General features: G+C 37.7%; 1 protein-coding gene across 3 annotated transcripts in view; it reads left to right on the top strand.

Moving 5' to 3' along the window:
- OPHN1 (oligophrenin 1) overlaps positions 1-25502 on the top strand; it is a 582946-nt gene that overhangs the window by 174667 nt on the left and 382777 nt on the right. For all 3 annotated transcript variants that reach the window (XM_027093626.1, XM_027093627.1, XM_027093625.1), the window contains exon 3: positions 3289-3384. In XM_027093626.1, coding sequence (XP_026949427.1) covers positions 3289-3384 — 96 coding nt within the window. The remainder of the gene's footprint in view (positions 1-3288; positions 3385-25502) is intronic.

Raw genomic sequence — 25502 nt, 5'->3', positions numbered from 1 at the left:
ATATATATATATATATATATATATATATATATATATATATATGAGACAAAATACTTGGATCCAGAATATATAAAGAAATTTTATAGCTCAATAATAAGAAAATAAACAACTCAATCATAAAACAAGCAAAAATTTGAACAGACCCTTTGTAAGAAAAGTTATTACAAATGTCCGATAAGTACATGATAAGATACTCAGCACCATTAGTCATCAGGAAAATGCAAATTAAAACTATAGTGAAATACCACTACACACCCATTAGAATGGCTAAAATTAAAATTAAGAAGTAAATAACCAGATGCTGGAAAGTATGTGGATCAACTGAAATTCTCATACATTGTTGATAAGAATACAAAATGGTACAATGGCTTTGGAAGACAGTTTAACCTTTTCTTATATAGTTTAATATACATTTAGCAACTAACTGTAAAACACATTCATTGAGCTCCTAGGGTGCACTCCTTGGGAGAAGTGAAAACATATGTCTCAGAAAGAATTTTACATGAGTGTTTATAGCAGTTTTTATTCATAATAGTGAAAGGCTAGAAACATCACAAAAGTCCCTGAATAGATGAATGAATGAATTATGGTATATTTACACAATAGGATACTACTTAGTAACAAAAAGAATGAATTACTGATTCATGAATTACCAAGACATCCTGCAGACTTAAATAAGTTGGAAATAAAAGAGGATATTCCGTATGATTCTGTAGAAAACTATAATGATAGAAACCAAATTGGGATCTACATAATATGAATTAGTTAACTAATCGATCCCGTTTATATTCTGCCTCATTCCCTGGAAGCTTCAATTGCCTAAAAGGCACTATCCAACTACATTCTAAAATGAGCTAGGAAAAGATGAGGGAAAAACATCATAGAAGACACACGAATAAATAAGAAGGTGATTGAGGGAGAACTGACAAAGATAGCTTGAAAAATTATGAGATAGTGGCCTTGTGGGTGGGGGTGGGGCAGTATCAGGGAGGATATAAGGATGAATTTACATGGTTTGGAGTGGTGCAGCGAATTTTAGGACGATAAAGAAATAAATGTCCCATCCATGATAAGCATTTCTAGGTTATGTGTTGATTCTTTGCAGTCAGGAAGTCACCCAACACATTAATCTAAACTATATGTCTTTCCTGGCATTTCCCTCAGTACAGAGGCCAAATAAATGAGACCTTCTTTCCATGAAGAGCTGTTAATTTGTGTTTGTATTTTTGTGCATGTGATTTGCTTCATGGTCTCATTTTTTTGGGTTTGTTTATAAGGTGAGGATAGTAATACCTACCTTTAGGTACTTGGGAAGAGTAAATGAAAAGTGTTTGTGCAAAGTCCTTCATAAACATTTTCAGGCTCTGTGCAGATGTAAGGTAGTGTTTTGAAGTCCAAGAAATCTGGAGAAGAGTGTTGGTGCAAATAATGAGAAAGGGAATGAATATAACTCCTTTCTCACTCCATGCCTTTACTTACAAAATACTATAAATGTTGAAAATCATAATATTTGTGGTTTCTAAAATGTTCATATAATTCTAAATGAGGAGTGATTTATAACTGTACCTTGCTCAGCTCAATTTACGAAATCCTGGTATTTGTGAAAGGACAGTACAATGAATATCATATATAATTTCCCTGAGTAAAACAGAGCACATGGGAAACTCTGGCCTTGCATTTTTTTTGCTGCTGGCCAAAGAGGCCAGAGAAAAGTTTTCCAGATATGGAGGCAGTTTTGTGTTCTCTTTGCTGATGAAATGTGGAAGGCAGGGTGTGCATGCTCCTCTCACATTTATATGGCCTGATTTGAAGTGGAAAATGTGATTCTAAAATGTGGAAATTTGAAAACAAATGGTAACCTGGTCTGCAGTCTCCAATCTCTGTAAAGTATTATTATTATTGTTGTTATTATTGCCAATTATGTGTTCAGAGGGTCAAGGATCTAAATACTAAAAATAAGTACTCCTGAAAATGGGACATAGGCAAGAAGGTAATAAAATTCTTGGCATGTTTATCTGCTCCAGACAAATGCCTAAGCATGTTTTATTGTTTTTAACCATGATAGCCTAACCATGATAACTTTTCATTGAAAGGACTGTTGTTTGCATTGTCTCCCTTTCTGTTAGAGTGAGAGCAGAAACTTTCAGTAGCTTGTATATCTGATAGATATGAAGGTGGAGGATGATGAAGCTAAGGAGTGAAAGAAGAAATAGGAAAAGGGGGCCAAAAATTACCAAGAAGCTTGATCTTTCGTAGAATATGGTCTTAATGTGTTACTTTAGTTGGTGACAGCAGTGCTCCTCAAACTCTAAAGAGCATATGAATCCCCTAGGGATTATATAAAAATGCAGTTTCTGATTTTGTAGGTCTGGGGTGTGACCTGGGAATGTGTATTTCTATCAAGCTCCCAGGTGATGATGATACTGCTGGCCTGAGAACCACTCTTGGCATAGCAAGATTGGAGGTTTGGCTGGATATACCGGTGAATGTCATATTTTAAAAATTTCAATAAGGATAATTTGTCAAAAGCGTAGCTAATTATGATTTAATTTTATATCATCATTAAACTTCTGTGTAATAAAATTCAAAATCATTGACCAAAAATAAAAACATCTGTCTGGCCATACCACCCTCAATTTTTCATCAATTATCTCCTTATCTTAGGTCCCTTAGTGCATACTCTGTGAGCAAGTTAAATTTGTCCCTCTGCCAGATAGTATCTTAACCCAGGCTGCCATCTGGTTAATGTGTAAAATGTCCAGCTGTTACTACCTATGTTGTCATGGGAAATGCCCTAGAGATGCAGACAGACCACCGGGCTTCTAGTTACAGCTCTTCCAGATAGCTCTGGAACCTGGAGCTATTTTTTTCTTTGTACAATTATTGTGGATATTTCTTTGGTAGAGGTAAGAAAACGTCTAGTCCATTGTCCATAATAGGCACTCAATAAAGCTTAAGGAGACTCTCTTAGGAGTACAACTAAGTAGCTTTAGGTCTTAGAGGCTTTGGGTAGAACAGGTCATATAGGACAGGGATTGAATATAAAACATGTACCATGACTTAAACAAAGGACTTCACTAAGCTGCCCTACTTCATCTTTAATGTGTGGTTTTAGTTGCTCAAATTTTCTACTGAAGGTCTGGTCTTTGGTTTAACGTCTTGCAATGCAACTTGCTACCTGCTAGGAGCACTTCCCTTTGTTTTTCTCCTGTCTGCTCTAACAGAGATGAGGAAATCAGACAAAAGGCAGCAGTATTGACCATTTCTCCTGTTTCCCTTCCTTTACAGATTACTCCTCTGCTGTTCAGAAATTTTCCCAAACGTTGCAGTCCTTTCAGTTTGATTTCATTGGAGACACTCTGACTGATGACGAGATTAACATTGGTAAGTCTTCAGCTACATATGGCCATGTGCCTCTCATAGCAGGTCTGAGAAAAAGCAGCTTCCTTGGTCTGTGGGTATAGAAAACTTGGGCATCTTTAATCCCTGTTGTCCCCTGTTGTGCCAAGCTCCTGGGAGGCTGCTTAAGAAACATAAAGAAACATTCCCTTGTAGTCCCATTTCCTACTTACACAAAAGCAATCAAAAGATATCCCTTAAACCTCCACTGAGGTCTTTGACTCTGTCTGCAGGGGAATTTTTCTTTAAAGAATCTAACACACGAAAATAGATGTTTTTGTGAAGGATAAAGAGTGATTTTTTTTTGTTTTTTTTCGCAAAATAATTTAGAGTAAGGTTCTTCTAAGGAACAAATTCCCCGAGAAAGTTTAAAATTAGCATTTATATATGTACAGCTTTTAAGGCAACAGGAGATTTGGCATCTCTCTTTGGGAGCTGAACTTAATAACTCGCTTTGTGAGCTGCATGATGTTGGACAAGATATTTCCTCTCTCTGAGCCTTAGTCTTGTCCTCTGTAAAATGTGGTTAATATTTATCTCTCAAGGATGTTACAATTAGGAGATTGAACAGTGGAAGTAAGAACTTTGTGTTTGTTATGAAGTTAATTATGGCCCTTGGGCCAATCTTCTCTGCCACATTTTTTTGTAAATAAAGTTTTGTTGGAACACAGACTTAACTGGAACACAGTTAAATATTGTCTGTGGGTGATTTTGTAGTACAACGGCAGCATTGAGTAGTAGTGGCAGAGACTGCATGACTTTCAAAGCCTCAAATATTTGCCCTCTGGCCATTGAAAAAAAAAGTTTGGTAACCACTGAGTTAATTGTCGTGGTCCGAAGGTGCATTGGAAAAGAATTTCCAGACACAGGGCAGAATGTAAAGAAGGTAGAATTTATTAGAGGGAAAGGTCGCTGCCAGAACGGCAGCCCGACTTCCTAGTAGTCTGGGAGAGTCGAGCCGGAACATGTGCTATTGATTAGTTTTTATAGCCAGAAAACAAAGGAATGGTCCGAGGTGAAAATTTCATTTACTTATTGGTCGAGGCACATATACCTTCCTTCTATAGGGTGCGAGTGAGGCAGGGCATATGCCTTTCCTTATTTGGGACAGGTCCAGTTGCCCAGGTGGGCGTCGCCCAGGTGGGCTCAGGAATTTTGTAACCATCCTGACATGGTGGGGAGGGAGACTAAGAGTCGGGTAGGGGGTGTAACGCTGAAACTTTTTCGGGCAGGGTTGTCCTTTGTCCTTGAAGCACCATTGTCCTTGCAGTACCACATTAAAGAGTTAGTGTAAAGCATTTGCTAGATGAGAGCACAGAAATAGTGTGAACGATCTAATGTCACCAAAACAATTATATTTATGAGCCCAAGAACTAAAATATAAAATGTATTATTATTATATTAAATGCTCTTTGCAGTAAATATGAATAATATATAAAAATATAAAGTTACCTGTAATAATAAGATATTTCAGCACAGAAGCAATGTATTGGATGTATTGGCATATTGTCTTTTAACTCTCTTTTGTACATGTATCTGTTTTGTGTATGTGTAATTTAGTTCATACTAAATACATAATTTTATCTAATTTCAACCTGACATTTCATCAAGTATTTTCTCATGTCATTTAAAAATTTTCATAAGCTTCATTGCATGGGACAAGGACATTGTTTTGTTCATTACTATTTCCCTAGCATGTAGAGGAGTACCTAGCATATAGTAGATGCTCAATACATGTTTGTTGAATGAATGAGTAATGGATGCATTTGAGTTTCATTATTATAGGAGCTATACTTTATATACTCTTCAACTGTTGTTAGAAATTTAACTTTTTTCCAATTTTTCATGTTTATAAATCATACTGCAATGAGTATTTTTATGAGGTTGATGACTAATGTTTTGGATAAATGTGGCAGTGTAACTAGTGAGGCAGACATTTGCATTTGGATTATTTCTTTATTCACTCCACTTCATTCTACTTCTGCAAATCTGTCTTGGTCTAAGGGCATGGCTTATTTAAAAGTTAATATTGTGAGAGTCAGATAGTCCAAGTTTGAACTCTAGCTTTGCAGCTTATTAGCTGTGTAATCTTGGAAAGTGACTTCACCTCTCTAAGTGTTACATTTCTCATCTGTAATATGGGGATGAGGTGATCAATGCCATGTGTGCACAGTGCCTAAATAAATGTTAGCTATTTAATCATTATTATTATTATTATTTTAATCATTATTATTAATATAAGGTTTTGTTACTTTGTACCTTGCAATGGACTGAATGTTTTTGTGTCTTCCACAAATTCATACGTTGAAATTCTAACCTCCAATGTGACGGTATTAGGAGGTGGGGCCTTTGGGAGGTAATTAGGTCATGAAGGTGGAGCCCCATGGATGGGATTAGTACCCTTATAAAAGAGACTCCAGAAAGCTCTCTCACCCTCTTTCCATCATGTGAGGATACAGTGAGAAGTTGGAAGTCTGCAACCTGGAAGAAAGCTCTCAGGAGAACCTGACCTTGATCTCAGACTTCTAGCCTCCAGAACTGTGCAAAATAAATTTCTGTTGTTTATAAGCCACACAGTCTATGGTATTTTGCTATAGTGTCCTGAACTCAGTTAAACACGAATTGGTACTGAGAAGTCCAGGGTGCTGCTATAACAAACACCTAAAAATGTGGAAGTGGCTTTGGAACTGGGTAATGGGCAGAAGCTGAAAGAATTTTGAGGTGCATGACAGAGAAAGTCTAGATTGCTGTGAATGGAATTTTAAAGGTGATTCTGGCAAGAGCTCTGAAAGAAGAAAGAGTGGTAGGGAAAGCTTCAGTCTTCTTGGAGAATACCTAAGTAATCATGGACAGAATATTGGTAGAAATATAGATGGTAGAGTCCATTTTGAGGAGGTCTCAGACAGAGAGGAGGAACATGTTATGGGACAATGGAGAAAGGTGATCCTTGTTATAGAGAGGCAAATAATTAGGCTGCACTGTTTGTGTTCTAGTGTTTTTTTGGAAGGTGAAACTTGCAAGCAATGAAATTGGATATTTGGCTAATGTGGTTTCTAAGCAAGTGTTAAAGGAGTGGCTTGGTTTACCCTGACTGCTTATACTAAAATGTCAGAGGAGAGAAATGAAGAGAAGGTGAAATTTTTAAGCAAAAAGGAACCAGAACTTAAAGATTCATCCATATTACAAAAAATGAGAAAGTGTATTTGGAAGAAAGCACTAAAGGTATGGTAGACGTACCATTTGATAAGGAGATTAATGTGGGTGTGAACCATGGATTTAATCAAGTATCTCAACAAAAGCTAGGAATAAAGATGGGATTATACCAGCAGAAACACTGCCAGCTAGGACTAAAGGAAACAGAGAAAACAAGACAAAATGAAGGAAAACTTATTAGATCCTAGAGGACCAGACCATAGAGCAATGTGAACCTGCACTATTCTTCTTCAAAACAAGGGAAGAAGGACCCTGAAGGTGATTCAGAGATCATCAGGGCTGCCACTCCCACCCCAGGTGTAGGGGTATGGCCACTCTGCAGAATCCTGAGGATACACACAAACCTCTCTCCCCATGCCTCTTCCAGACAGAGAACCAAAATGTGTGGGGCCACTGCAGAGAGCCACAGTGTGGGCAGCCCTCCACCAAACTGTGGGGGTGATGTTGCTACTCCAGTGGGTCCAGAAGGCTAGACTGCTGCCACAGTGGGTCTAGAAAGCAGAGCATCAAGCCAAAGAGCATTGTTCTCAAGACTTAAGATCATATGGAACTTGCCTTGCTAGATTTTGGGCTTGCTTGGGACCTATCGTTCCTTCCTTCTTTCTTTTTGGAGTGGGAATGTCTATCTTATGCATGTCCCATCATTGTATTTTGGAAGCACATAAGTTGTTTGTTTTCACAAGTTCACAGCTAGAGAGGAATTTTGCCTCAGTATAATTTGTACCTTGAGTCTCACCCATATTTGATTTAGATATTTAGATGAAATTTTGGACTCTAGACCTAAAAGTTGATACTGGAATGAGTTGACTTGTAGGGCTGTTGGGATGGAATTAATATATTTTACATGTGAGAAGAACATGAATTTTATGGAGCAGGGGATGGAATGCAACAGACTGAATGTTTGTATCTCCCCCAAATTCATGTTAAAAGCCAATCCCCAAAGTGATGGTGCCAGGAGGTGGAGCCTTTGGGAAGCAGATAGATCATGAGGGTAGAACCCTCATGAATGGTTTTAGTGCCCTCATGAAAGGGACCCCAGAGAGCTCTCTAGCCCTCTTTCCATCATGTTAGGATACAGCAAGAAATCAGCAGTCTATAAGCTGAAAGAGGGCATGCTCCAGAACCCAACCATGCTGGCACTCTGATATTGGACTTCCAGCCTCCAGAACTGTGAGAAATTTCTATTGTTTATACATGACCCAATCTATGGTATTTTATTATAGCATCCCAAACTAAACATATTTCTTTCTTAAAAATAACTACTACTTGCCTATCAATTGGTAACCTTGAAGACTGCAGATGCATGGTATGTGGAATTTCATAAATATGTCTTTTTTCTACTAAAAAAATGTCAGACTAGGCTTCCCTGGTGGTGCAGTGGTTGAGAGTCCGTCTGCCGATGCAGGGGATGCGGGTTCGTGCCCCGGTCCGGGAAGATCCCACATGCCGCGGAACAGCTAGGCCCGTGAGCCGTGGCTGCTGAGGCTGTGTGTCCGGAGCCTGTGCTCCACAACGGGAGAGGCCACAACAGTGAAAGGCCCGCATACCGCAAAAACAAAAACAAAAAAAGTCAGACTTTGAACATGTGCCCATTTTCCCTAAAGCCAACCAACAGATCTGAGATGTGTCCCATATCTTCTTTTATGTTGAACTTTGTGCTTCAACTCTCTCACCCCTCTGAAACCCACCATAATTGTCAACTAGTACCAGCAGCATAAAAGAGTGTGTGAGCTTGAGCATAATGGCTTATAAACAAAAATAAAAATGACCCCCTGGTGCTGCCAGGTTCTTGTTGATGTCTGCTGGCTGTGACACATTTGCTTCTTAATGTATGCTTTACAGTAACCCTTTGACTCAGTTATCATTTGCCTGCCAATTCCAGAAACTCCTAGTTATCATCTGACCATTGCTTTTAGTGATGCTGACTCATAAACTAATGTTTATTGATGGGGACTGAAAAGAGATTTTGAGAATTTCAATGGCCTGTCATAGTCATTGGCTTTGTTGATTTTGTCATTTTGAAAGCTGGGACGTGTGGTGTTAGTGAGGCGAACAACCGATGCTCCACCGGCTGAGGCTGAAGCTCCTTAGAGGCTCTGAGAAGCAATCTTGGAGATCCTACTGGGAGGCTATTGTTGGGAAAGAACAGTTGCTTTGGAAGTGGAAAGAACAGAGTGTGCCATGCCCTCCAATTGCCAGTACTACTGGCCCTTCTGTTTCACTGGAAAAACTGGTAAAGGTACAGTTAGGATGGAATTTTGGGCTGAGCTTTTAGATTTCACATTACATGTGAAGAGGGCCTTGCAGTTCTCCCCAAAATAGATTTTTCATGGTTGCTGCAAGAGGTAATCAGTAGCATTAACCCCATTGTAGATTCCAGTTGTGTAACAGAGATGGTAGTGATTCCTAGGGGATGTAAGGGAAAGCCTGAAGCTTCTCTGAAGAGTTCCTTCCCTTGATGGTCAGCTCTTGGACCTCACAGTCTGTGTACAACAGAGACAAGTGGGAGGAAGTAGCTCACTGCCCTGACCATGACATTTGTCACTGCTTTAGAGTGCGACATCTGTGCTTTCAATTAGCATTGCCTGGCCTTTTCTCTACCTCTATGGCCCAGTAACAAAAGGAAATGACAAGTGTTTAGGTAGTGTTGTATCTCCTTCAGATTTGAGTTTTATTTATTGGCTATGAGATCTTGGCAAAATTACTTGAGCTTGTTGGGTCTCTGTTTTCCTCATTTGTAAAGTAGGCAGTATAACCTACTTCCCAGAATTGTGAGGAGTAAATCAGATAAATACATGTATACATGTATCAGAGGGTGTATATAAATCATTTGTCTCAATTCCTGGTGATCCTACTAGGAAGGTGGTAGAACCTAATTTTTGGAGAAAGCTGTTAGTTTGAAACTATATTTCCCGAGTTAACTACAAGAGGAAAATGTAAAATGAGATGTCAGTGTTTACAGGGATCTAGTTCAGTTATTCCTAATATAGCTTTGTATCAGAATTACCTGGAGAGCTTGTTGATCCAGAGTCTCAGGACCCGTGTTAGGTGAAATGAATCAGTTTGCTTGTTTATGCCTGGAGAAAGAAAATGCAGTGATTTTAAATCTCAGACTGCAAATCAAATTTCTAGTCTAGTCATCAACATATTTGAAGAAACTCCTTTGTGGACCAAGCAGATTGATTTAAGGTCAAACTTGCAGGTAGAAAGTTCCATGAGCCACCCATTACTGCTTTATAGGAGCAGAGGACTCAGGTAAAATTCTACATTATCTATTACCCCAGCCCCCACACTTTTATTCAACATGAATATTATTCATTGCTGATAGTTCACAGGCAATCATAAACCTGATTGGGATGCAGCAGGGCTTAAGAAATAGTTGCTTGAGGACTTTTGTTGGTGTTTTTCTGACCACCTTTTGAGGTTGCAAAGGTCAGTTGTTTTAGGGTCCTGAAAATCAGACATCCTAAAAGAAGAGGTATACCCTAAATGAGAAAGAAAAATATTAATATAAAAGTTAAATTTTTTTAAAAAATTTTATTTATTTTTTATTGAAGTATAGTTGATTTACAATGTTGTGTTAGTTTCTGGTATACAGCAAAGGGATTCAGTTTTATACACACACACACACACACACACACACACACACACACACACACACACACATATATATATTCTTTTTCATATTCTTCCATTATGGTTTGTTACAAGAAATTGAATATGGTTCCCTGTGCTGTACAGTAGGACTTTGTTGTTTAACACAAAAGTTTGTATTAAAGAAAAGAGCCAGGAGTTGAACACTGAGGGTCCAGTGATTTCTAAGTGGTCAGTGGTGGAAAATTTTTTGATTATGTAGTGCCGCTCATTGGAGTTTCTTGAACCTCTCAAGGTGGGATGTCAGTCCTCTTTGTGATATTGTCCACATTCTTGGCAGTCTTTCATATAAGGGCATATATGAATTGAACATTTCACCTGACTTCCTTAGTCCAGACAGTGGTTTGTCCAGGGAAAATTCTAGCCCAGTGCATGGTCTGCTGTGGTGGTGAGCACTTAGAGGTTTATATCAAGTCATCGGGTTTCAGTTCACAGGTCTTCTTCATATCATGGGGAAAGGGTCAGTTACAAGGTGACCTGGAATCCTTATAGGGATATGGATCATCAGGTCTTAGTTCTCCATGACTCCAGATCATATGGGAAGGGGAACATTGGAATTGCTAGTTTGGAGGATTATAACTAGATATTGGAAAAAATAGAAGGGATTGAAAATTTGCTAAATATTTACAAATTGGGAAAGTTGGCTGGATCCAGTTCAATTTACAGATAGATACCAAAACTGTTTTTTTTGACAAGAGGAGGAAGTCGTTTAAATCTCAACCAGATAAGACAGGGTGTGCATGTTTGTAAGTTACCCTCAATTAACAAGAGATGCAAAAGTTCAACTAGCTCAAAAACAACAGGGCAAAACTCTGATAATCCAAAAGGGTGTGCTATAGACAATGCATCATTTTCCATTGAAACACAAAAATTCTCCCTTTTGATGAAAGTTAATCTCAAAGAAAAAATATTCTTGATTTAAAAAATAAGGCTGGTCTCATGAGATTTCGCCTAATTATTTGTACTCACAACAAGGATAATTATTTGCCATATGGGTCTATTTAAGTTTGCTTTGCTGGAAGTTTTCAAAAAGAATCTAAGATTGGATTTTTAAAAGCCCTTTGAGGCTAAGAAGCCAAGCCAAGAATTATCCACCAGATTTCACCTGCAGTACCTAAAAATTTGGGTGGATTCTTCTCTAGATACCCAGCATATCCTAAAGTTTTTGTGTCTGCCAGGAAGAGAGTTTCCTTACTCACCTATAAGGCCAAGAACTCTGTAATACAGGTGTCAGCCTGGTTTTTCCACGAGGGCTTTGTGAGCATTGTTGGCTCCGTAAAGTCAACCTTTCTCCTTAAAAGTATCTGGTCATATCTGATTCAATGAGCATCATTTTCATATATGTCATTCCAGGTAAGGCCTTGGTTGCAAAAACCAGTGTTCCAACCCTTTCCTGATAATAAAGAGGACAGACTCTAATTAAACCTATGTAAATAATTTTATTGTTATGGAAATAATAATAATATGAGTTTCTGAATCCTAGATGGGATTAGGCAGAGATAATGCCACTTACAAATGTCATTTACAAATGAATGTCATTTCATTTCAACTTACAAAAACATAATATTCTAAATTGTTATGAGTTATAGACAACTTACAACATAAGAGAAATGGGTTCCTTATATATTCAAAAAATAGAACATTATAACATCAGTAATATTCCAAACAAAACCCTCAATCATCCTTCATTAGTTCATTCAGTCCTAAGTAGTTCTTGTTTTACTAGACCTTGCATTAGCAAACTCATGAATTCATTTGATTCTCAGAGTTCTCAGAATCCTGAATCAATTCACTGGTATGATCTCAAAGGTCATTAAAGGGTGCCATCAGAAACCTGTACACAAAAGGATTGGTACAGTGCTATTCTCTGGGGTTCTGAGAAAGTCCTTCTTTGTTAACAATGAAGTACTCTGCCCTGTAGACAATTACAAGTGCTTTTAGGGTTGCATTAGAATAAAACATAAAGTATCTATAGATGAGGAAGAGAATTACATAGCTGTGACTAACTTACTACTGGTAATTTTCAAAAGTGAAAGATATGATGAGAGTTCATTATAAGAATAATAATGCAACTGACAAGGACATGTGGCTATTTCTGTGGTATGCAGAACAAGATAAATATTAATCCAGAAAAGGTATTGGACAAAATATTTGTAAACATAATGATGTCTATGTCCAAAGAAGAGTGGATATTACATCTAATTTATAAAAATGGATGAATACAATATTTACAAAAAATCTTCAGATATACGGTAATTATAGTGGCATAATATGCCAACCATATAGTTAGAATATACCAAGAATACATTAAGAATATCATGTAATGAGAAAAAATGATCTGGAGTACTCCTAAACATCTCTATATTAATAAGATTCCAAAGGTAAGAGAAATGAGTGCCCAATTAAAACCACTGATTTGAAGATGCTGATTTCAAGTTAAAGAATTAATGTTATAATTAAGCTACCATTTAAAATAAATTGCAACTAATGACACTATACTGTTTTGTAATATCAGGCAAGGTAGCACCAGGATTCTGATAAATAGAAACATATCATGGACAATGAGGGCATTGACAATTTTCTAGGAGCTTCCTGTACAGCATATAATATCTATAATATGTGTATTAAAACATTTTACCTATCAGATTTAACCCAGGGAAGGCTAAGAATTTCTTTTGATTTGACAGTGCTTCCTGTGCAACTCAAATGATAAAATCCAAAGTACCAAAACTGTGCACTAGCTAGTTTAAGGAGTTCATTGTATTCAGACTGTTACCATAGGGAAAACCTTCATTAATGAGGAACATTTTAAAGAAAAGGAAGGAAACTTGGGGGTATTATAGAGGCAGATAAACAAGGAAGTCATCTGTGAGTCTTATGGGAGTCATGAGGGAGGATGGAGATGGTCCTTTGTGGTTTACTTGTTTTTCAGAACATGAAAGGGTGTTTCTTAATAGTCTCTGCTGTCCTGGAGCCCAGGGTTCAAAGTAAGTTCAGCATTGTCAGTGATCTAGGATTCACAAAGCAGGGCATAACCCAGAGTGCTTTCAAAGAGAAGTGTCAGCTCCCAGGGCCCTCTGAGTTCTTCCCATGGAGGTGTTGATTGAAAAGATGACACCCATGCAGAATGAGGAGACTGCAAGGCATGAGTGTCACCCTCTCCAATTCTCATGAACTTTTCATACCCTCCTGCCATGCTTCCCATCTAACTTATCTGTAGACTGCTGCTTAGGTGCCAGCTAGCATTGAGTATGTGGTCTAAAACAATCCCAACACATTCCTGATTGTGGACTGTGAGATTAGGTGAAGTGAATGTCAGTTTCCCAGGAACGTCCTTCAAGAGGCTCAGGCTTCAGGCCTGCCTGCCATTCACTCCTGTCCCATCATAAAGGTCACATAGACTCTTGTAATTGCACTCTCTGAGCTTTGCTCTCTATCTTGTCTTTGCCACTATCTTATATCCCTGGTAATGACCCTTCTAACACCTTGGCTCACTGGTTCTCTATGGAGAGTTGATAGGAGTTAGGCACATGGTCTTTTAGGTGGCTGGATCTGGGTACAGATTTTGACCTATCCATTTGTTAGCTATGTGATCTTAGTTTTCATTTTTTTTTAAAAAATATTGAGTTTATTGGCATTTCTGCATTATAATAAAAATGTGGAAAAAGAGAACACAGAATATTAAAAGTTTCATTTGCTGAGTACCTACTATGCGAAAATTGTTTGCATGCATTATCTAATATTCAGAGCAATTCTTAAGAGGTTGACTGAGGCTAAGAAAGGTTAAGGGACTGTTTGCAGATGACATGATACTATACATAGAAAGTCCTAAAGATGCCACCAGAAAACTAGTAGAGCTCATCAATGAATTAAGCAAAGTTGCAGGATATAAAATTAATATACAGAAATCTGTTACATTTCAATACACTAACAATAAATTATCAGAAAGAGAAATGAAGGAAACAATCCCATTTACCATTGCATCAGAAAGAATAAAATACCTAGGAATAAACCTGTCTAAGGAGGTAAAAGACCTGTACTCGGAAGACTATAACACACTGATGAAAGAATTTGAAGATGGCACAAACAGTTGGAAGTATATGGACTGGAAGAATTAATACTGTCAAAATGCCTATACTACCTGAATCAATATACAGATTCAATGCCATTGCTATCAAAATACCAGGGACATTTTTCGCAGAACTAGAACAAATAATTTTAAAATTTGTATGGAAACACAAATAGCCAAAGAAATCTTGAGAAAGAACAACAGATCTGGAGGAATCATGCCTCCCGACTTAAGACTATACTACAAAACTACAGTCATTGGCACACTATGGTACTGGCACAAAAACAGACAAATAGATCAATGGAACAGTATAGAAAGCCCTGAAATAAAACCACGTGCTTATGGTCAATGAATATATGACAAAGGAGACAAGAATATACAATGGAGAAAAGACAATCTCTTTAATAAGTTGTGCTGGGAAAACTGGACAGCTACATGTAAAAGAATGAAATTAGAGCATTCTCATAACACCATATACAAAAATAAACTGAAAATGGGTTAAAGACCTAAACGTAAGACCGAAACCATAAAACTCCTAGAGGAAAACATAGGCAGACCACTCTTTGACATAAATCATAGCAATATTTTTCGCATCTATCAACTCCAGCAAAGGAAATAAAAGCAAAAAAAAAAAAACCAAATGGTCCTTAATTAAACTTAAAAGCTTTTGCATAGCAAAGGAAACCGTTGACAACATGGAAAGTCAACCTACCAAATGGGATAATATATTTACAAATGATATGCCTGATTAGGGATTAATATCTAACATATATAAACAGCTCATACAACTCAACATTAAAAAAAAATTAAAAATGGGCGGAAGAACTGAATAGACATTTTTCCAAAGAGGAAATGCAGATGGCCAAGAGGCACAGGAAACAATCTCAGCATCACTTACCATCAGGGTAATTGAAATCAAAATCACAATAAGATATCACCTCACATCTCTCAGAATGACTATCATCCAAAAGAACACACATAACAAATGTTGGCAAGGATGTGGAGAAAAGAGAACCCTTCTACACTGTTGGTGGGAATGTAAATTGATGCACCACTTTGGAAAACATTATGGAGGTTTCTTTAAAAAAATGAAAAGTAGAACTACCATATGACTCAGCAATTCCATTCATGGGTATACATCTGAATAAAAAGAAAACACTAATTTGAAAAAATACATGCACCGCAAAGTTCATAGCAGCATAATTTACAATTGCCAAGTTGTGGAAGCAACCTAAGTGTCCATCAACAGATAAATGGGTAAAGAAGTTGTGGGGTATGTGTGTACACACACAGAAACACACACACGCACACAAAATGGAATACTACTCAGACATAAAAAGAATGAAATTTTGCCATATGCAGCAACATGGATGGACCTAAGGATATTACGCTAAATAAAATGAGTCAGAGAGAGAAAAACAAATACTATGTGATATTACTTATATGTGGAATCTAAAAAATACAACAAATTAGTGAATATAGCAAAAAAGAAGCAGACTCACAGATATTGAGAACAAATTAGTGGTTACCAGTGGGGAAATGGAAGGGGGGGCAATATAAGTGTAGGAGATTAACAGGTACACGTTATTAGGTATAAAATAAGCTACAAAGGTATATTGTGCAACAGGGCATATAGCCAATATTTTATAATAAGAATAAATGGCGTATAACCATTAAAAACTGTGAATCACTGTATCCTACACCTGTAACTTATGTATTGTACATCAACTATACTTTAATTAAAAAAAAGAAAAAGAAACTTGCACAGGTTAATATAGCTAGTAATTAGCATAAGTGGGATTTTAAATCAGTTCTTCTTGCATCTAAAGTTTATATGTATATATACATATAAACTTATGCCTTCCACTCAAAGAACCACAATTGTGGTCTGAAGGAACAGCTGTGAGACCTCTTTACATGGCTCCCTGTGAGCAAGTGAAACTAGACTAAGAGCAAAGGAATAAAAGGACATCAGAGTCCAGGAGTCTATGTGACCTGGTGGGACCCCTTGCCCAGGAGTTCCCTTGCCTTGCTTATGCCTGAGAGGAGCTGGGTGCAGCACTTCTCCACATGTCTGCCCACAGAGCTGAGGTGTCAGCACAGCCATTTCACTGTGCTAGGAACTCTGGTCTAAAGTGCTAGCAGCAAGGCTTCTGCACACAGCACCCTATAGACAAGTGAAACTGGACGAAACACAAAGAAGAGAGGCCTTGGAACTGACTGTCCTCACTCCTGTTTCCTGTGAAGAATCCCAGGATTTAACCAGCCCTCTGGCCAACTAAGCCTCTCCATGCAGAACAACTGAACAACTGCAGAAGAAGCTGGTTATTTGGGCCATCTGGATGTTTTACCTGAAGAGCAGCCAGATCAAGTTGGCCAGGGTCCATCTGAGTATAACAAGTCAGCTCACTGGGCCAAGCAAATCCTTCAGTTCAATTTTGCTTTCTGCATTTGATTTGTTTCTGGTTTTATGTAATTGTTAGTTTAGTTTTTAGTGTTTGTATTCATTTTTGGGTTTCTTTATTGGTTTGGTTGCTCTCTTCTTTGTTTTCTCTTTTTCTTTTCTTTCTGTGAGTGTGTGTATGTTTTTGTTTTTGTTTTGTTTTGTTTTGTTTGCGATACACGGGCCTCTCACCATTGTGGCCTCTCCCGTTGCGGAGCACAGGCTCTGGACATGCAGGCTCAGTGGCCATGGCTCATGGGCCCAGCCACTCCGCAGCATGTGGGAATCCTCCCGGACTGGGGTACGAACCCGTGTCCCCTACATCGGCAGGCGGACTCTCAACCACTGCGCCACCAGGGAAGCCCTAGTGTGTGTATGTTTGTCTTGGGGTTTTGTCTCTCCGTTTATTTATTTTTCTTCTTCCTTTTATTCTACGCCGTGCAGCTTGCAGGGTCTTGGTGCCCCGGCTGGGTAAAAAGCTTGAGGCTCCAAGGTGGAAGAGCTGAGTCCAAGATGTTGGGCCACCAGAGGACTCCCGGCTCCATGGATATTAATCATTGAGAACTCTCCTAGAGATATCTGTCTCAGCACTAAAACCTGGCTCCACAAAAGGGCTGGCAAGCTCCAGTGCTGGACGCCTCATGCCAAACAACTAGCAAGACAGGAACACAATGCCACCATTAGCACACAGGCTACCTACAGTCATACTAAGCTCACAGACATCCCAAAATACACAAACGGACATGGCCCTACCCATCAGAGGGAAAGGATCCAGCCCCACCCACCAAAACGAAGGCACCAGTCCCTCCCACCAGGAAGCCTACACAAGCTTCTGGACCAACTTCACCCACTGGGGACAGTCAACAGAAGTAAGAGGAATTATGACCCTGCAGCCTGGGGAAAGGAGACATCAAACACAGTAAACTAAACAAGATGAGAAGACAGAGACATATGCAGCAGATGAAGGAGCAAGGTAAAAACCCACCAGACCAAACAAATGAAGAGGAGATTGGCAGTCTACCTGAAAAAGAATTCAGAGTAATGACAGTAAACATGATCCAAAATCTTGGAAATAGAAGGGAGAAAATGCAAGAAACGTTTAACAAGTTCCTAGAAGAACTAAAGAGCAAACAAACAATGATGAACAACACAAGAAATGAAATTAAAAATTCTCTAGAAGGAATCAATAGCAAAATAATGGAGGCAGAAGAGTGGATAAGTGAGCTGGAAGATAGAATGGTGGAAATAACTGCCATGGAGCAGAATAAAGAAAAAAGAATGGAAAGAATTGAGGACAGTTTCAATTGAAGACAACATTAAATGCAAGAACAATCAAATTATAGGGGTCTCAGAAGAAGGAAAGAAAAAGAAAGGATCTGAGAAAATATTTGAAGAGATTATACTGGAAAACATCCCTAACATAGGAAAGGAAATAGTCAAGTCCAGGAAATGCAGAGTCCCATACAGGACAAACCCAAGGAGAAATACACTGAGACACATATTAATCAAACAGTCAAAAATAAAATACAAAGAAAAAATATTAAAAGCAACAAGGGAAAAGCAAGAAATAACATACAAGAGAATCCCCATAAGGTTATTAGCTGATTTTTCAGCAGAAAGTCTGCAGGCCAGAAGGGAGTGGTAGGACATATTTAACGTGATGAAAGGGAAAAACGTACAATCAAGATTAATATACCCAGCAAGGACCTCATTCAGATTAGACAGAGAAATCAAATGTTTTACAGACAAGCGAAAGCTAAGAGAATTCAGCACCACCAAAACAGCTTTACAAGAAATGCTAAAGGAACTTCTCTAGGCAGGAAAAATAAGAGAAGAAAAAGAGCCATAGAAACAAACCCACAACAATTAAGAAAATGGCAATAGGAACATACATATTGATAATTACCTTAAATGTGAATGGATTAAATGCTCCAACCAAAAGAGACAGACTGGCTGAATACATGTAAAAACAAGACGTGTATATATGCTGTCTACAAGAGACCCACTTCAGGCCTAGGTACACATACAGACTGAAGGTGAGAGCATGGAGAAAGATATCCCATGCAAGTAGAAATCAAAAGAATGCTGGAGTAGCAATACTCCTATCAGACAAAATAGACTTTAAGATAAAGACTACTACAAGAGACAAGGAAGGACACTACATAATGCTCAAGGGATCAATCCAAGAAGATATAACAGTTGTAAATATTTATGGAAGCAACACAGGAGCACCTCAATACATAAGGCAAATGCTAACAGCCATAAAAGAGGAAATCGACAGTAACACAATAATAGTAGGAGACTTTAACACCCCACTTACCCCAATGGACAGATCTTCCAAACAAAAAATAAATAAGGAAACACAAACCTTAAATGACACATTAGACCAGATAAACTTGATTGATATTTATAGGACATTCCATCCAAAAACAACAGAATACATTTTCTTCTCAAGTGCTCACGGAACTTCTTCAGGATAGATCACATCTTGGGTCCCAAATCAAGCCTTGGTAAATTTAAGATAATTGAAATTGCATCAAGCACCTTTTCCGACCACAATGCTATGAGACTAGATATCAATTACAGGAAAAAAAAAAACTAAAAAATACAAACCCATGGAGGCTAAACAAAATGCTACTAAATAACCAAGAGATCACTGAAGAAGTCAGAGAGGAAATCAAAAAATACCCAGAAACAAAAGACAATGAAAACACGATGATGCAAAACCCTTGGGATGCAGCAAAAGCTGTTCTCAGAGAGAAGTTTATAGCAGTAGAATCCTACCTCAAGAAACAAGAAAAATCTGAAATAAACAACCTAAACTTACACCTAAAGCAATTAGAGAAAGAAGCACAAAAAAAAAAAAAACACACACAATGCTAGCAGAAGGAAAGTAATCATAAAGATTGGATAAGAAATAAATGAAAAACAAATGAAGGAAACAAGAGCAAAGATCAATAAAACTAAAAGCTGGATCTTTGAGAAGATAAACAAAATTGGTAAACCATTATCCAGACTCATCAGGAAAAAAGGGAGAATGCTCAATTCAACAGAATTAGAAATGAACAAGGAGAAGTAACTGATGCCTCAGAAATACAAAGAATCATGAAAGACTACTACAAGCAACTATGTGCCAATGAAATGGAAAACATGGAAGACATGGAAAGATTCTTAGAAAAGTACAACTTTGCTGTACTGAACCAGGAAGAAACGGAAAATGTGAACAGACAAATCAAAAGCAGAAAAATTGAAACTGTGATTAAAAATCTTTTAGGAAACAAAAGCCCAGGGCCAGATGACTTCACAGGCGAATTCTATCAAGCATTTAGAGAAGAGTTAACACCTGTCCTTCTCAAACTCTTCCAAAATGTAGCTGAGGAAGGAACACTTCCAAACTCATTCAACGAGGCCACCATCAGCCTGATATGAAAACTAGACTAAGATGTCCCAAGAAAAGAAAATTAGAGGCCAAGATCACTGATGAATACAGATGCAAAAATCCTCAACAAAATAATAGCAAACAGAACCCAACAGCACATTAAAAGGATCTTAAACCATGCTCCAGTGGGATTTATCCCAAAGAATGCAAGGATTCTTCAATATACACAAATCAATCAATGTGATACACCATATTAAGGAACTGAAGGATAAAAACCCTATAAGAATCTCAATAGATGCAGAAAAAGCTTTTGACATAATTCAACACCCATTTATGATAAAAACCCTCCAGAAAGTAGGTATAGGGGAAACTTAACATAATAAAGGCCATATATGACAAACCCACAGCCAACATCATGCTCAATGGTGAAAAACTAAAACTATTTCCTCTAAGATCAGGAACAACAGTGGGTGCCCACACTCACCAATATTATTCAAAATTGTTTTAGAACTTTTAGCCACAGGAATCAGAGAACAAAAAGAAATAAAAGGAATCCAAATTAGCAAAGAGGAAGTAAAACTGTCACTGTTTGTGGATGACATGATACTATACATAGAAAACCCTAAAGATGCCATCAGAAAACTATTAGAGCTAATCAATGAATTTGGTAGAGTAGCAGGATATAAAATTAATGCACAGAAATCTCTTGCATTCCTATACACTAATGGTGAAAAATCTGAAAGAGAAATAAAGGAAATATTACTACTTACCATTGCAACAAAAAGAATAAAATACCTAGAAATAAAACTACCTAAGGAGACCAAAGACCTGTATGTAGAAAACTATAAGACACTGTTGAAAGAAATCAAAGGCGATACAAACAGTTGGAGAGATATACCATGTTCTTGGATTGGAAGAGTCAACATTGTGAAAATGTATATACTACCCAAAACAATCTACAGATTCAATGCAATCCCTATCAAATTACTAATGGAAGTTTTCACAGAACTAGAACACAAAATGTTGCAATTTGTATGGAAACACAAAAGACCCCGAATAGCCAAAGCAAACTTGAGGGAAAAAACGGAGCTGGAGGAGTCAGGCTCTGTGACTTCAGACTATACTACAAAGCTGCACTCAACAAGACAGTATGGTACTGGCACAAAAAAAGAAATATTGATCAATTGAACAGGAGAGAAAGCCCACAGAGAAATCCGTGACTGTATGGTCACCTGATCTTTGACAAAGATGTCAAGAATACACAGTTGAGAAAAAGTGGCCTCTTCAATTAGTGGTGCTGGGAAAACTGGACAGCTACATGGAAAAGTATGAAATTAGAACACTTCCTAACACCATACACAAAAATAAACTCAAAACGGATTAAAGACTTAAATGTAAGGCTAGATCCTATAAAACTCTCAGAGGAAGACAGAGGCTGAACATGCTGTGACATCCATGACACCAAGATTCTTTTTCACCTGCCTCCTAGATTAATGGAAATAGAAACAAAAATAAACAAATGGGAAATGAAACTTAAAAGTTTTTGCACAGCAAAGGAGACCATAAACAAGACCAAAAGACAACCCTCAGAATGGGAGAAAATATTTGCAAATGAAGCAACTGACAATGGATTAATATCCAAAATATACAAGCAGCTCATGCACTTCAATATCAAAAAACCAAATAATCCAATCCAAAAATGGGTGGAAGACCTCAATAGACATTTCTCCAAAGAAGATATACAGATTGCCAACAAAAACATGAAAGGATGCTTAACATCACTAATCATTAGAGAAATGCAAAACAATACTAAAATGAGGTATCACCTCACCCTGGTCAGAATGGCCATCATCAGAAAATCTACAAACAGTAAATGCTGGATAGGGTGTGGAGAATAGGGAACCCTCTTACACTGTTGGTGGAAATGTAAATTAATACAGCCCCTATGGAGAACAGTATGGAGGTTCCTGAAAAAACTAAAAATTGAACTACCATATGACCCAGCATTCCCACTACTGGGCATATATCCTGAGAAAACCATAATTCAAAAAGAGTCATGTACCACAATGTTCATTGCAGCTCTGTTTATAATAGTCAGGACATTGAAGCAACCTAAGTGACCATCAACTGATGAATGGGTAAAGAACATGTGGCACATATATACAATGGAATATTACTCATCCATAAAAAGAATTGAAATTGAATTATTTGTAGTGAGGTGGATGGACCTAGAGACTATCATACAGAGTGAAGTAATTCACAAGGAGAAAAACAAATACCGTATGCTAACACATATATATGGAATCTAAAAAAATAAAATGGTTCTGAAGAACCTAGGGGCAGGACAGGAATAAAGATGGAGACGGAGAGAATGGACTTGAGGACATGGTGAGGGGGAAGGGTAAGCTGGGACGAAGTGATAGAGTGGCATGGGCTAATATATAATATCAAATGTAAAATAGATAGCTAGTGGGAAGCAGCCGCATAGCACAGGGAGATCAGTTCATTGCTTCGTGACCACCTAGAGGGGTTGGATATGGAGGGTGGGAGGGAGTTGCAAGAGAAAGGGGACGTGGGGATATATGTATACATATAGCTGATTCACTTTGTTGTAGAGCAGAAATTATGACAACATTGTAAAGCAATTATATTCCAATAAAGTTGTATTAAAAAAAAAGAAATAAAACAATAGGAGATACCATACACACAGAAAAAATAACCTGAACTATTTTGATATGTTTCCTTCCAGTGCTTTTTTGGGGGCCTGAACATAATTTTCTATACATATTTGTAGTTATGTATACTTTTGTGTACATTTTTTTATTCTACTTTTTCATATAATTTTTCACCATAGGCATTCTGCTTTGTTCATAAGTTTGTGTACTGCTTCTTTTTGATGGGTGTTATAAAATCCATTAAATTGGTGTACTTAAGCTTTCCCCAATCACTGGACATTTTATTTGTTTTCAATTATTCATTATCATTAATACTGTTGAATGCTTATCTTTGGGCATAAAGTTTTTCCCCTGTATCCACGATTATTTTTCAGACACGGATTCCCAGAAGTGAATTTACTGGGTAAAAGGAGATAAACAATAGTAAGTGTTTTGGTCAATATTGTTAGCCTTCATTGGAAATTTACAGCTCCTTTGGAAGACACTGTATTATTTGACCTTGCTGAACCTCAGTTTTCTCTTTAATAAAGTGATAATGATAAACAATAGAAGACTTGAGAAGCATCTAGTGTAGTGCCTTTCCCTTCCTCTCCCCTTTCTTAAGTTTTTGCTCTTTTCTCCCTTGAAATTTTCTGAAGATAGTTAATTCTTGCTGGGCTATCTTTTTAATGCTATAGGACTGCTAGACATTATTGAAGAGCATTGCATTCAGTTTTGTAAGCCATGCTTTTTAGTGCTGGTAGTGCAGGCAATGTTCTTGTTGATGGTCGTGGTGATGACAGTGGTGGTTTTGTAGGCCTGTTTTCTTCCTTCTCTAGCCAGGTTTCTTAGTTACCCTTCCTCTCATCTGAAGAGAGGGCAAGCGTTCAACTCCCTCTCCCTGCTCTTTATTCTCTCCCACAGCACTCTAATGGATAGTATGATCTTACTAAAGCTTTTGTTTTTATTCCATTGACACTAGAGAGCCATTTGCAGGGCTATCTCTCAGAAGGGGATGTAATATTCCATGAGTTTGGTTAAAAATATACCAGTAAGGGGTCTTACAGGACTCCATGACTCTAAGCTATAAGTAACTGTGGTCCAAACTTCTTGATTTAGCCCTTGAAGCATTTCTCAACTCACTATATACATGAGCAAAGAAGAATGAATATGAGACCTTTCGGGTAAGGAAAACACTATTTGTGGTGCAATTAGATAGAGAAAAGTATATTACAGAGGTACTCTGGTTGTGACTGGAGACACATTGTTATCTCAAGGCGGTTAGAGCAAGCATTCATTTAAGGTTCCTTTATGACCGTACAGCTAGTTGTGTGACCTCAGGCAAGTCAGTTCCCATCTCTGGACCCCAGTCTCCTTACAAATAAAATGAGGTAGGTAGAAAAAGGTAGAGGATCTGTAAAAGTCTGAGCCTTTTAGATAGTAGGGGACCAGAAGGCAGAAACTACCTTGACTTTGCAAATCCTTCTTGCCTGTTGTCATATACCTCAATGAGCTTTTAAAGTCTTCTGATCATCAATATTTGGCCTTATATTAAGGCCTTTTAGAAACCAGATATTGAACAGTGATATTTTCCTTGACTCAGTAACTTAATTGATTTAACAATTATTGAAGTTCTTGTTAATTGAAAGTAAGGATCAAAAAGCTCTGACCTCAGTGGAATTGGTTAAGACATGACCTCAGAAAAGCTGCTCCTACATAAAAGCACTCAAAACACTGGCAAAAATTGCCCAAAACAACTTTTTAAGACCTCTAGAAATTAGCAGAAATTTGCAACAATATAAGATGTGTTTATTCAGGAAAAATGCTAGATAATTGAAAGAACAGTGAACTCTGTGATGTTTTAATTTCGTTTATTCCCACCCCCTCTCTCCAGCTCCACAGCACCATTGAAACTAACAGCTGCATAGTCATGGAAGCTGTAAAACCCATCACTCTAGCAGCCATTGGTGAGCGCAGAATGGGTCTGAAGTTCCTCTAAAGCTGAAAAGTATGATTTTAGGTCTTCTCTTACTTGAATTACCTCAGAGATGACTAACTGCAAATAGAATTTTTTCAGGGCATTTTCAAAAACAATTAGTGATAATTGTTTAGCACCACAGCTGCCTCAGGCAGCAAAAAGAATAGTAGCAAACATGAAGCTGAAAAATTAACCTGTCAGGAAAAACTGGAGAATGAGATGTCCCTGGAGAGCTTGGAAAGTTGCAACATATTTCTGGAAATATAGAAAGTCTTGCACATGTGTAGGGCTTTGCTCATGTCCAAAGAGACTTGAGAAGGCTCTAATATTTGACCTCTGGCTGACCTTGAAGCTCTGTACAAGCTGGAAGTTAATACTAATGCAGAGTTATAAACCAACTGGGTAACTATTGAAGGTGTACAGCAACACACACACAGAGCCCTTCAACAAAGGCTGGGATCTTTATTGGTTTAAACCATTTAAATAATCTCTGTCCAATCATTAGCTGACCACTAAGCCATCTGACTAGAGATTTCAGTCGCTTTACATGACAAAGAATACAGATTTTATAGAATTAGTGCACAAAGTCAGTAAATGAACAGCGACAACAAGAAAGGAGGGGGGTTCTGATTTCTAAAGTTGTCACATTGTATTATTTAAAATGCTAACTTTTCAACAACAAAAATATGAGACATGCAAAGAAATAAATCATG

The sequence above is a fragment of the Aethalodelphis obliquidens genome, unplaced genomic scaffold (genome assembly GCF_003676395.1).
Source record: "Aethalodelphis obliquidens isolate GAN/ISIS:26980383/991018 unplaced genomic scaffold, ASM367639v1 scaffold85, whole genome shotgun sequence".
Classification (NCBI taxonomy): domain Eukaryota; kingdom Metazoa; phylum Chordata; class Mammalia; order Artiodactyla; family Delphinidae; genus Aethalodelphis; species Aethalodelphis obliquidens.
The sequence above is the reverse complement of the archived record's forward strand: the minus strand, read 5'-3'. Positions and strand labels throughout refer to the sequence as shown.